Source organism: Simochromis diagramma, unplaced genomic scaffold (genome assembly GCF_900408965.1).
Source record: "Simochromis diagramma unplaced genomic scaffold, fSimDia1.1 OVJJ01000494.1, whole genome shotgun sequence".
In the NCBI taxonomy this organism is placed as follows: Eukaryota; Metazoa; Chordata; class Actinopteri; order Cichliformes; family Cichlidae; genus Simochromis; species Simochromis diagramma.
The window spans coordinates 721,842-736,187 of NW_024387311.1; the positions used below are offsets into that span (position 1 = coordinate 721,842).

The 14,346-nt window shown below is 39.2% G+C and overlaps 1 protein-coding gene across 8 annotated transcripts in view; it reads right to left on the minus strand.

Moving 5' to 3' along the window:
- Positions 1-1,562: 1,562 nt before the first annotated feature.
- LOC120717148 (C-myc promoter-binding protein-like) overlaps positions 1,563-14,346 on the minus strand; it is a 93,221-nt gene continuing 80,437 nt past the window's right edge. For 6 of the 8 annotated variants that reach the window (XM_040004998.1, XM_040004997.1, XM_040004994.1 and 3 more), the window contains 7 exons: positions 12,934-13,114; positions 12,221-12,475; positions 11,901-12,018; positions 10,299-10,325; positions 8,333-8,495; positions 7,621-7,685; positions 1,563-5,592 (listed from right to left, as the gene is read on the minus strand). In XM_040004998.1, coding sequence (XP_039860932.1) covers positions 5,456-5,592; positions 7,621-7,685; positions 8,333-8,495; positions 10,299-10,325; positions 11,901-12,018; positions 12,221-12,475; positions 12,934-13,114 — 946 coding nt within the window. In that variant the 3' untranslated portion in view covers positions 1,563-5,455. The remainder of the gene's footprint in view (positions 5,593-7,620; positions 7,686-8,332; positions 8,496-10,298; positions 10,326-11,900; positions 12,019-12,220; positions 12,476-12,933; positions 13,115-14,346) is intronic. The other 2 variants (XM_040005000.1, XM_040004999.1) reach the window with 1 other exon arrangement.

The following is a 14,346-nucleotide window of genomic DNA, read 5'->3' on the forward strand; positions in this document are numbered from 1 at the left end:
TTATGGGTAGTCTCTGAGCTGACAGCATTAGGTCATTTAAAAACATTACACCCACTCTAGTAGTATTGGTATGGACTGACCTTGCAGGAAATCAGAGTCACTGGATGCAACTTCAGTTTTGTATGTTTAGTATTTCTGGAACTATCATCCCTAACACCTTGTTCTGTATTTAACTTGACAAGTATTTGTTCATGTTTAGTGTTAAAAAGAGTTTTTGTGTCACTTAACTGTGGTGGAGAGAGTCAGTTGTGTGTGTGTGTGTATCAGGAAGACACGCATCAGACTGTCTTAGCTGTGAGAAAACCTGACCCGTGTGATGTTTTCAGATGTTCCTGTTGTGCTCTTGTTGGATTGAAGTGGATGCAAACATGGATTATTGATAATGAAAACTATCAATATTTCAAATTAAAATTCCATGCTGCAATAAATTATTTTTTTAACAGTGAACTGGAACAGTGTGCGGTGTTTTGGGGAACTGGAAAAGAATATGCTGTTCTTTTAATCTAAAACGATATATATGGTTACACTGGTTCTACCAGAAAGTATTTCCTCTTCCTTTGTCTTCTTTAATAAAAAGTATTTAATTAAATGTACATTATACTGGCTAAGTATAAAAATTGATGGTATGTCTGTTTCCCAGAAGTGATGCTGGAATTTCCACTTGTAAGTGGTTGCATAGTAGATTATAAGGCCCACTCCAAACACAAATATGCAGATTAAACTACAATTAAACTGTGTGATGTTTATGCTAATAGCTAGCAAGCTAAGAGTGCAACAAATCTATGTCACGTTGTTTGCAGGTATGTGTGCGCAAAACCTCAGTATAAGGGAAAGACCTTGCTGATGGATTTATGGGTTCACTGCAGTTTTGATTCATACTGAATAAAACATCTTCAACTAATAAAGATGGCGCCTGTTAAGACTGCAGACAGGAGGAAAAACCAGGCTAACAGTTTAACAATGACAAGTCATTAGTCGGTTTGTTAGCCAAATGTTAGCTTTTCTTGAAACAAAATGACATTTGCGTTAACTTTTCTTACAGGCAACACAATTTGGCCATTTAAAGCTAGCATTCTGCTAGCGCATGCTGATGGCTGATTGACTTAAAAATATGACGTAGCACTCATTTCAACACGATAAGTCAATGTATTCTTTTTTGTCCAGTCTTAGGCTTCAGCAGCCCCATTCATTATGGGTTGTCTTGCAGGTCCCTCCTGAAAGCTGATGTCTAAAGTGTGATAGTTCTTAAGCATTTAGAAGTTCTTTGACTCTACAGTCACATAAGGGGAAACTGGTTAGAGACCACAGCACAACCAGAATTTTTTTTAGCAAACATGTGCAATGGGCGATGAACTACACAGACTGAGTCAGACTCAGCATGAGACCGTGACTGTTTGCAGACAGGTTGCCTCTCGCCAGCGACCCGTGCCGTCGTCTTGTGATTGCGTTGAGAATTCAATCCAGTCATTGGGAATCTTCCTCCTACTCACAATTGACTGATTTAAACATTAAATACATTTAAACTAAATATTTTAAGAAGAAGACGCTACAGACAGCAACACTGAGGGTTTACATGATTTTATTTACACTTAAACAGTCCTGTAGATCTGGTCGCTGTACAGAACGTCAGAACTTCACCACTTCTAAAAGGACCTTTGCACATGTGTGAATACACTGTTATAAAATGTGATTTATACAAAGGGCAATTCAAATGTACATGGCCCAGAATCTGCAAAATCGTTTATTTTTACAGTACTATTGTTTTTTAAACACAACAGAAATCCACAAATGAATCACAGCCTTTCTAAGCTGATGTGTCATCTCCCAAATCAAAATTCACCAGTTAAAGAGATTTCCACACCTAAAGGTTTGGGTTTTTTTTTCAGGGACAAAGACGTGCAACTTGTTAAACTTTTCCAGTTTTGCTTAGCCATGCCACAAATCAAAGACTTGGCTGATATTCATAGGACCTTGGTGATTTCAGAGTCAGGGGTCCTCCTTCAACCACTCTGCCTTTCAAAGCTGGATTAATATCCTCACTAAGGCAGTAACAAATATAAGCGACAGAGGCAATGCACTCCAGGGTCCGTTTGATTTTCTCCAACATAACATCATACGGTCTCTAGAACTTAAATAACCCCATAAGGGTTTTAAAAAATTAAAATATGAACTTTATATTCAAATTAAAAGTGAAGTAGGCTCTTTGCAAAGTTGAACTCTGTTATCTTTACACCTGTCCAAAAGTTAAATCTTTAGTAAATTCAATGGTGGATACAGACCTCAGGGTGTAAACATCTCCAGGTATCAAGCTTTTCATAAATCCCACTTTTTATAATAAAGTCCTCTTTTACTGTTTGTTTATGCTAGCTGAAATAAGAATTCTTAATTTAGCTTTAGTCTGATACAACACTAATAAAACTGGCTGGATGTTGCCAGAATGAAAAATTTAAACCTTTTCTCCACATATGTTCCCAAAAGATTCTGGCATCCTGGCTGCTCGGTGGCAGGTGACAACCTGCATCCATAGACAAGCAAAGAAGAGACAACACAAAACACAGGAGCCACCTTGAGGTCCAAGACATTAAAATGATTTGGATTATTGTATTAAACCAATATGGAAGCGGAAGGCAATGAGATTAAAGTAATTTGATTCAGCCACAGGCTTAACTGGCTGCATGTGCAATAAACACTCAGATATGCTGTTATTAAATGAAAGGTGGGACTTTACAGTTTGTACCATAAACACAAAGCTCTTTTATTAACCTCCGCTAAGACTCATTGATATCTTTATAGTTGGATAATTGTTACCAACAAATCAAAACTTCACTTTGGTTTTCCCTCCAGATAAAGTGATTTAGGTCACATAGATCAATTGATATTGTATGTTGTAAGGGTGATTGTTCACGCTATTTATCCCACACTCCACCCACAATCCTTGACAGCACCGCACTGCTAGTTAACAGCACCGGGTTCCTGGGCTTACAGATACCACCTTCCTCATCAAAAGGTAGACAGCAGCGCTTGCGCTTCCTGAAGCGGTCAAGAAGAGCAATCAGACTCCCTTCTGCCCTCAACACTTCCCACAGAAGCACTACAGAGAGCAACTTCTCAGAGCAAACTTCAGAGAATGGTGAAGACACCAGGTCAGGTCGCCAGGTCTCCTCTCTCACCCCCACAGGACCACACACCAAATCCTGCCTGCACAGAGCTGCCGACACGCAAACCGTTTACCATCCTGCCCTCTAAAAAACGCTATCGCAGCATTAGAGTCCTGAACTCTCTTTAAATACACACTATCACACACCAATCCAAGAACTGTTGTATATGCAAAAACTCTCACATAAAATGTCTCTGTAACTGCTGCTAATTTGTGCAATATTTTCAGTGTCTGCATAACATGAGCACCTATGTTTTTAATATTCATCAGTACAAAGATTCACATATAGTGCCTAAGTTTCTGCTGTGCAATATTTGTAGATTTTGATCTTAGCTGGGTATTCATGTATAATTACTATGACTATAGTGCATGGTGTTCTAGGAGAAACAGTTTTGTCCCACTATGCAGTCCTTGTGTGGCCAGCATGACAAATAAAGTTTACTTTGACTTTAAATTTCAGTCTGCTGTTATCATCACGAATTAAAGAAATAACTGTGAATAACAAAAAAACGGCATAAAAGGTTCAGTATTATTATTGTTGTTATTATTATTGTTATTATGGCTGACTGTGTATATGTTTGCCATTTAAAATATTTAATTTGAACTAATTCATGCTGTGAACTCTTACAACCCCAAATTCATCTCTCGATTCGGGTTAGACCACGAAAATGAATGTAAACAAATGCGACGCACTCATGTGTAACTCATACCAGTGGCGGATGTGTTGGCTATTATTTTTACAGCCTTTGAACATCAAGTCAAGTTTCAAAGTAAAAAAACAATGGTTTGGCTGACATGTTATCTTTTTTTGTGGTTGAGGTGAAGGTGGAGGTGTTACACATGCCTCACTGCTCCATCTATCATAGATTGTCTGCCATCCCTGTTAACCGCTCTGATTGAGCTTTAATGCTGATTGGCTGCAGAAGACTCACCTGTCCGCAATCTGCCCTCTTCCTCACCGCTATGTGGCTTCCTATAGGGCCGGTAACACCTCTGTAACACTGATATGTACTCTGACAACAAACACCCCGCTGAAGAAGACTAAAAGTGGTACTTTTCATGGGGATGAATAGCTTAAAGCTCAGAAATCGTTTTTTGTAAACAAACCCCAAAGATACCATTTTCTCTGACAAGTGAAAAAAAATACACTTGATCTGGTAATAAGGACATATGCTCTTCAGTACAAGAAAAGATTAACGTGATCAGCATTCATCGCTCCCTGAGAGGATCAGGGTCATAACATTCACTGATTTAAAGTAATGAACATGATTGTTTTTTTACAATGAAATGTCCTGTTTAATCTGAACTGGTGTGAATGAGTGTGCAAGAATGCAATTTATGATAAGGTCTTTTACTCTGTCACTGTGATGTGTTTCTGCTGTTTATTTTTATGAAAAAACTATTTTGTAACTCTGATGTTTATGGCTTAAACAGTGAAAAACAAATGCTTTGTAAATGCAGGATCATGCTTTTCCCCTGTGTTTCAGAGAAGGGAAGGTTGATAATTTTTCCCAGCTTGGTCTTTAGTCATAAATACAGGACACTTTATATCAGATTCATTTGATTTTGTTTGCCTCACTCGCCTCTCAGGGCTTCTGTAAACCACCGTGTTGGCTTTTCGTTCCTTCACTTTTCGCTGACAACTAGAAAGCCTGTAGATATATGCAATCTGTCTTCAAAATTGATGCAGATCTAATTTAAAAAGTTCCATCTCATAAAGCATAGAAAGCTCACTGAAAACACACACCAAACATGTACTGCATCTTTTCCACACTGAGTAAAAACATTTTTCCTGGTTTAAAACTGCAAGACGAGAAGACGGCCAGCGACCACAGGTCAAAGTCAAACACTGCACATAACAAAAGGACGGTACAATACATAAGCTGACTTTGTATAAATAAAGTTCCAGTTAAAATATTGCTAATATTAGTCTTCATATGATGAAATGATATACAATAAGAATGGTATATTAAAAAAATCCTTTCCTGTTTTGTATTTACAGGATTTCTGCATCACTGTCACTCATTCCCAATGTAAGCTGTTGCGGCTCACTCGACACTGCATGGAGAGGAGTTTATGAACGCTGCGTGTAGTGTTTCTGTCCTCATAGATAGAAGTCTCTAAAACTTCAGGCTACATAATGCTGTCCACAGTCACCTGTACCCCTACGAGCGCTTACAGAGTTCCCCCAAACATTCCCGTAGTGCACATTCGTGGTCTTCCAACTGGTTTCCTGAGCTAGTCTTAAAGCAACAATGAGGATAATGAGAGTTAATCATGGTGTGTTTAGGTGACTCTTTACAAGTAAGGCTCTCCAAAAGTCCTGCGACACTCCATGACACCTGTGCTCGGAGGACGGTCACAGTTGTGGGTCAGCTTCACCAGGTTGGGTGTAAGGCGATCGTACGCCAACTTGTACTCACGGTCGAAGGCGTCTGTGGGAAGAGGAGAGATCGGCAGCCAAATAACATGTGGGTGGAGATTTTTTCTTAAAACATTTAAACATGTCAATCAGTTCATTAAGGCTACATGTAACTGGTGCATGCACTCATTTACACTTTTATCTCTTTGAGGACACAATGAGGACTGGCTGAGCAAAACGGAGCCGATATTGGACTTGGAAACAAAACTTAAAAAAATCTTTAAAGTTCTAAAAATCTAATAAATAGCTCGCTAATACAATTGCTGTGAAGAGCAGTGATGCTGCATATACAGTTAGGTTCATTTATAGCTTATTAATACTTCCCCCAAAGTTCAGGTTTAAATGAATTCATGCTGTTTTATGAATTTTACAATTGAGTTAATCAAATGAATTATTGACACACACATATACAGGGAGTGCAGAATTATTAGGCAAGTTGTATTTTTGAGGAATAATGTTATTATTGAACAACAACCATGTTCTCAATGAACCCAAAAAACTCATTAATATCAAAGCTGAATGTTCTTGGAAGTAGTTTTTAGTTTGTTTTTAGTTTTAGCCATTTTAGGGGGATATCTGTGTGTGCAGGTGACTATTACTGTGCATAATTATTAGGCAACTTAACAAAAAACAAATATATACCCATTTCAATTATTTATTTTTACCAGTGAAACCAATATAACATCTCCACATTCACAAATATACATTTCTGACATTCAAAAACAAAACAAAAACAAATCAGCGACCAATATAGCCACCTTTCTTTGCAAGGACTCTCAAAAGCCTGCCATCCATGGATTCTGTCCGTGTTTTGATCTGTTCACCATCAACATTGCGTGCAGCAGCAACCACAGCCTCCCAGACACTGTTCAGAGAGGTGTACTGTTTTCCCTCCTTGTAAATCTCACATTTGATGATGGACCACAGGTTCTCAATGGGGTTCAGATCAGGTGAACAAGGAGGCCATGTCATTAGTTTTTCTTCTTTTATACCCTTCCTTGCCAGCCACGCTGTGGAGTACTTGGACGCGTGTGATGGAGCATTGTCCTGCATGAAAATCATGTTTTTCTTGAAGGATGCAGACTTCTTCCTGTACCACTGCTTGAAGAAGGTGTCTTCCAGAAACTGGCAGTAGGACTGGGAGTTGAGCTTGACTCCATCCTCAACCCGAAAAGGCCCCACAAGCTCATCTTTGATGATACCAGCCCAAACCAGTACTCCACCTCCACCTTGCTGGCGTCTGAGTCGGACTGGAGCTCTCTGCCCTTTACCAATCCAGCCACGGGCCCATCCATCTGGCCCATCAAGACTCACTCTCATTTCATCAGTCCATAAAACCTTAGAAAAACCAGTCTTGAGATATTTCTTGGCCCAGTCTTGACGTTTCAGCTTGTGTGTCTTGTTCAGTGGTGGTCGTCTTTCAGCCTTTCTTACCTTGGCCATGTCTCTGAGTATTGCACACCTTGTGCTTTTGGGCACTCCAGTGATGTTGCAGCTCTGAAATATGGCCAAACTGGTGGCAAGTGGCATCTTGGCAGCTGCACGCTTGACTTTTCTCAGTTCATGGGCAGTTATTTTGCGCCTTGGTTTTTCCACACGCTTCTTGCGACCCTGTTGACTATTTTGAATGAAACGCTTGATTGTTCGATGATCACGCTTCAGAAGCTTTGCAATTTTGAGACTGCTGCATCCCTCTGCAAGATATCTCACTATTTTTGACTTTTCTGAGCCTGTCAAGTCCTTCTTTTGACCCATTTTTCCAAAGGAAAGGAAGTTGCCTAATAATTATGCACACCTGATATAGGGTGTTGATGTCATTAGACCACACCCCTTCTCATTACAGAGATGCACATCACCTAATATGCTTAATTGGTAGTAGGCTTTCGAGCCTATACAGCTTGGAGTAAGACAACATGCATGAAGAGGATGATGTGGACAAAATACTCATTTGCCTAATAATTCTGCACTCCCTGTATACGTATGTTATGTAAGAAACACTTTTTTAAAACATACACATCCAAGACATAAACTTAATACTCACCAATATCAATGTTATCTTTTCCCAGAGCCACCAAGGACAGGAAGAGGATGTCCCTGTACAAACTCCTGAGGAAGAAAGGCGAGGTCACATGCGATCAGTATAAATGGCAGATGAGTGAGTGCTTTAAACTTGTATATTTGAATCACTTTTTCCTAAACCCAAACTGGTAGGTCTTTCTTCCATAAACACAATAATTAGATGAACAGACACGCCGATCATAATGAGCAGAAGCACAAGGCAAACTTTGCTGCCTTCATGCAAACATTCAAGCAGGTATTAAACAGTCATGCTGTCTCCCTTTTCCCTCTCAGGTCCTGTTACTGCAAGTACAATAATTGGAAACTGTGTAAATTGACTGCTCGTTTGTGGTTGTCGGGGTTAAGTGAATGAAAATAAGAACAATAATCAAATCAACTCTCCAAATAACACTCCCTGATGAGCACAGTGCATCTCTCTGCGAGCATGTTTCAGTGTGTCACATTTTCGGACTCTGTGACATACACTTCCCACTAACCCAACGGCACTGACTAGAGGACTGAATTTATATCAATCCACAGCTGAAAATAGTACCAAACAAAACTGCACGGCCTGTGTATTTTACACATAATAAATGCCTTATTACTGCATTTGTGGCCAATTTATATTACAATATAACTGGAAAAGCCTTCAAATATGAATTGTCCTTATATGTGACTGAACAGTTGGTGCTGACCTTTGCCTTTTGACCCCGAGCGTCTGCCCCAGCAGCTGCAGCAGCTGAGCCATCGGGCGGCTGACGTCGTTCCTCTGGATGCTCTTCACCATACTGTGCAGCAGCTCCTCACTGAACGGCTTTTCTTCCTCTGGGACTGGCCGAGACACAGGGTAACCAACATCTGGAACACATGCACACACGCACACAATTCATCATGATTTTGCATCAGACGTGAAAATAATTTCAATAATACATCATCTGTGAAGAGTAGGCACTCTCTCTGATGAGAAGCACTTGGGGCTGGGTATCTGGAAGGCATAAAGTGGTACTGCACTTGCAGGTGTTGAATAAGTAAATCTAGTACAATAATATTATAATGAAAAACATGGGTTAAAAAGTGGATGCACAGTACATAATGAATGTAACCCAGCAATATACAAATTAACAACTGAATACTTTACATCAAAATAAACATAATGTTCATATACATCAAAATAAAAATAATGTTATCTGTAGCTTTTAAGATTTAAATTTAAGAGTAATTATTTGTTACACGTTACGTGGTTCCTTGTAATTACAGTCATTACAATCTGTTCTGCCAAACAGTACAGTTTCCTCTCAAAGCTTAACTAATTCACTTCAGAAACTCTGCTAGAAAACTACGACTCAACATCCTGTCATGAAGAATTGTTGCATTTGTTGCTTTATACTTGACCAGTGTAGTTATCTTCTTTCTCTCTTCAGGTAAATTCAAATTAAATTATAGTTAAAATTATATATTATACATTATATTATAATTAGCTTATTATAAGAGCATGGCCCACTGATTGTGTTGTGAGAGTACATACATGTGGTAAAAATGTCCTTACAGCAGAGCCCTGACTGCACATGTGCACGTCTCCCCTATTCTGCTGTCTAGTCTCATATTTGTGCCTCCGCTGTGCTGCATGAATAAAACTGAAAATAGCCCCCGAAATATACTTCAAACAGTTACCATAAGATTACATTACATGCAATACAACTGTTCACTGATATTTCTCATTTATTCTCAGCACAGAACTGCATTATTACTGTTCCTACCTACATACTGCTTCACTTTTTAATATAAAAAGATGGAAGTTTTATAATATATGTACACATATCCAGGAACACATATTACATTCATATTTTGCCTTTAGTTTCATATAAGTATTTAATTACTATTGATATAGTAAATGATATAGTAATGTTGTAAGATGGGCAGATACTCTCAGGGATAAATACATATTATCAGACATTTTCATGCATGCACAAAAAAATTACTACTACTATACTCAAATATTAGCATAAAAGATATTTTTGTTTATGAAATTGTTAGAAGTTACATAACATACTAATTTCCTAGGATACTAGGGCCATAAAACACTGTCATGTCTATATTTACAGTTTAAAGACCCACCAGTACTGCAACCTGAAGCTCTGTACTAACTTCCTGTTAGTACATATAACATAGTATGATTTATATAAAACTATTTCTGAAGGTTAAAAGTTGCAATATATTTAGAAGCTAACTTCTAATAAATAAGAATGTCAAACTTTACACAGATTGCCTGTTAAACTACAAACAGTAACAGTGTTCAGGAGTGGCAGCGGTCGGTGTTCAGTACCCAGCCCTTTAAGCACCACACGTTGCTGAATGTCCTCATTACAAGTGGACAAACACAGCGGACAGTCACCACAGTTGCAAACCCACGTTCAAATACAGAGCAGGGCTGTATTTGAGGCAAACATGTCAAAACCACCTCAGAGTCAAAGTCTCAGTAAGATTTTACACCGCACAAACACTTTCATTCCAACACTGGGAAACCAGCCGCTGACTTTCCACAGACAACACTGCAGTGCAACAAGCAAAGGACACAGAACAGAGGGAAACAGCCAGAGCAGAGGACAGCACACAAACAACAGGACTCATCTGAGGCCGTCTGCAGCAGAGGTGAACACTCACTCTCTAACAACAGAGTACAATTAAGTCCTGCAAGACAGAGAGCAGACACAGCCTGTTAGCACACAGATCGGCCACTGCGCCTCCTCCTCCGTTAAACAGTCAGTTACTGCAGACATGTTAGCACCAGGCTGTGGTATTCGCCCTCACAAATCCAGCTGTTCCCAGGACTAAAAAAAAAAGAAGACCCCACCCCCCAAAAAAAAAAAAACCCTGCAACTTCAGACTCATTTAAACGCCCGGGCTTTTTTTGAAATTCTAATTCTCATTTTAATCCTGAATATCTTTTCTTTAGTTTAACTCACTCTTGTGATTGGAACTTGGAACATAACAAGTTTCAATCCTGAAAAATGCTGAAAAACAAAATAGTAATCGATGAGCATTTCCATCCTTTATCTGTTAGTAAGGACAAACTGGATTACTTATTTTTAAGCATTTTTAAGCATACTGTATAAAGCATTTTAGTGAAAGCTTCTGTAATTTTTCAGCCACACATTTCATAAATAATCTTATTATGTTTTACTTCGTGCTACTTAGAACTCTGTGTTACAGCCCTGTCCATAATTTGGATCACGGTGGCTGGATTTTGTTCTGTGTGTTCTGTTAAGAGTCTCTGGAGGTCATTCCTGATTGGAGAGCTGGCAGCTGCTGATTGGTCCCAGGGTCAAGTGGCTGTTTTAAAAACCCTCTAAAGCAGTTGTCCTGACAGCAGCAGCAGCCCCGTCCTTTGTGTGGCCTTTGTATGAAGACTGATAAACAATATACTTCTTCCTAACTTTGCTACCTAGTGTGGATTTAGGGGTGTTTAATTGTGATGGATCTTTGGGAGAGCAAATGACAGTTACATTTTCTTGTCTTTTGATTGTCACCAGTCAGGCTTTCATTCAAGTTTAGCCCAGAAAACTTCTAGAAACCTCAAAAGAAAATATAATTAGAAAAAAATGTGCATCTACTACTACTATGTGAATATTAGAAGTCGGTGGAACTAATTCAAATTTACTGAAATTATTAAAACACAGCAGAATATATTCAGTTTGTAACTGTAATTAAAAAAGTTTGAGGCGAGCCCATGTTTGGATTTTCTTTTATTTCCCACTTTTTTGTTAAAATATGGACAAAATTAGGCGGATGGAAATGCACTTACTAATATTATAGATGAGTGGTCTCACCTTTAAAAACAATATTATTGTTCAGCATATATACACACGAGGCTTTCTGATCAAACTGCTTCTAGAATATATATACAGTTATTATTTAACATTGTTGAACATCTGTACTAACATTAAAACTAAGTGAGGCAAAAAAAGCTTATGCATAGATATGTTTTATGCATATATGCAGGCATATACTCACCCTAACACACATAAATGTGTTAAAAGGGTTTTTATTGAATTTCATAAAAAACGTTAATTAACTTACCTAACACACAAAAAAATCTCTCTCTGTTTTTGGCTGAGAGCTGCTGAAAGAAGCTCCATCTATACGCAGGTTTTACAATATTCTCTTCTTTTTTGTATTTTCATTTTGGACAGATGGTTACAGGACCTGAGCAAATTTCCCCACTATCTGAGGAAATAGAAAACATGTCCAAGCAGTGCAACTCACTGTATGTGTTCCAGAGGATGTACAGAGGCTGGATGGGGTCCTGGTGCAGCTTGAGGTTGTCCCACAGGATCTGGATCAACACGTGTTTACTGTCCTCAGACATCCAGTGATGAGGGATCTGAGAAGAAACAGTGTGAGTCAGACGTGCCAATGCTGAAAAATGCTGTGAAACAAAAACATATTCCTTTCTTTTTTCTTCCATTATCACAAGCCATTGGGTCTTGTGTGTGTGTGTGTGTGTGTGTGTGTGTGTGTGTGTGTGTGTGTGTGTGTGTGTGTGTGTGTGTGTGTGCGTGTGCGTGCGTGTGCGCATGTCCGACCTGGGAGTCTCTGTTGCAGTGCTCAGAGGTGAGGATGAGACCTGGCAGGTTGCTGGGTAGGTCCAGCCGTCTGAAGTACCAGACCAGGTTCCAGTAGATGATGGGGTGATGGTCCACCATGTCAGCCTCTGTGATCACTGAGTCGCCCTCGTTCTCCAGCAGACTCTCGAGCTCCTTCCACAGCACCAGTGGGCTCAGGTAGGGAACCGTCACAGGCTCTGGGTTGTGAAGCCGCCACTCCATACTCAGTGGGTCCTGAGTGTCACAAAAAGAGAACTGCTTAGGTTCACAGCCAGCTTGTGCTCTAGAGCCACTACTCCTTCTCATCAAAAGGAGCCAGCTGAGGTGGTTTGGATCTGGCCTGGGAATTCCTCTGTGTGGGATGCGACCCAGCCCCAGATAAGCAGACGAAAGTGAATGGATGGATCGATGGATGACAAATGACTTATTTATATATGCAGGAGATGTGAGTGATTAACATTGTTATGGTTAAATATTAATGAAGACAGGTTTGAAGTTATCCAACACAAAGGGATATGCAGCAACAGGTTTTTGTTTTGGTTTGCATTATTTTCAGAACTGGACGTTTTAAAACCTCTGTCTCTCCTTTCATTGTGTATTTTGTTCCCAGAGTAAACTACTAGAGGTACCGAACATGAACACTTAAGTTCACGGATTCAAGACATGCCGTACACACACCAGTCCAGCCTTACCGTGGCTTCGTTCAGACAACTGGGCAGGCTGCCTGATGTTGGCAAACAGCAGTTGTGTCGGGTCGTTTCATCCAGAGGACCAAAGGCGCTGACACTACGGGCTATAGGAGCTCCAGAGGATAGCGCCCCCTGCCGGCATTCTACGGGTATATTGATGCCTTGATCCCTGGTTGACCGAGACCTGCAAAGATACAGCAAAGACAAGTTGGCCCTTTTCCCCATAGACAATACTGACTATTTGTACATAGGGTCAATGATTAGGTATAGTGTTACTTTTCTATAAACAGCAACACTGATTTCTTTAGATCACATTAAGAAATTTCACTCTGCCTTCGAATTACAAACTGTATATTTTACAGGAGAGTGTCAGGGCAGCAACCTGAAGCAAACAGTGACTCAAAGCACAGCAGGAATGAAAACCAGAGTGGCTGGAAGAGAAAATTCAGGTTTTAAATGGCCAAGTGTGAATACTAACTTTAACCAACTTGAAATCCTGTGGCATCACCTGACTGATAAACTGAAACAGGAGCAATAGTTCAAAATTCCTTCTCATCCTGCAGCTAAAGGATGTTTTCACATGTTCAATTATTTGCCCACTGTGTACTGAGCTGTGTTTAATAAAGACCAGACAAATTTTCATGGTATTAATTTATTCAACTTGTACTTGTCTACACTTGGATGCAGATCAGGGAACATAATTTAAAAGCAATTAATGCCAAAATTGTGGTAAATACACATCTGTTTGCTTGCTCTATGTCAAGTATTTTAGCGATATATCTGTTTCTGTTCATCCCTATTGCTCACACATTTCATAATCTCAAGTTTCCCCCCAAATACCTCACAAAATTGCACCTGCACACACACACACACACACTCACACAGGCACACACACACTGAGCTTTGTTAGGACAGGTGATGCAGATTCACTGCTCTTTTACAATGCAGATGTGGAGTGTGTGGATGCAGCTACAGTAGCTTTTCAGTTCAATAGCATTGTGTAACCAGACAAGCTGCATGAAGATGAGCAGAGGTCCATAAATAAATTTAAAAAAAATAAAATCATACAGCACATCTAAAACTAAACTACAGGAAGAACAAAATTTTTAATGATGATGATGATCATCGCACTGTATTTCAGATCTCAGGCCATAATAACATTGTAACAGTTGTACAAGACACGAGGTAAAAGATAAGGAAGCACAGACAACAAACAAACAGAACAAAAAGAAGTCCTTTTAATCTGAAGGTGTCTCAACAGTGCAGTACTTATTTTAATTTATTTTTTCATATTTTAGACAAAACACCATCTTTTCATGTTTTCATGCATTGCTTGTTAACAAATATTGTGAAAGATTTTTAAAAAAATTGTATGATTATTTGTCTCACTAACATGTTTTGATACTAAATTTAAAT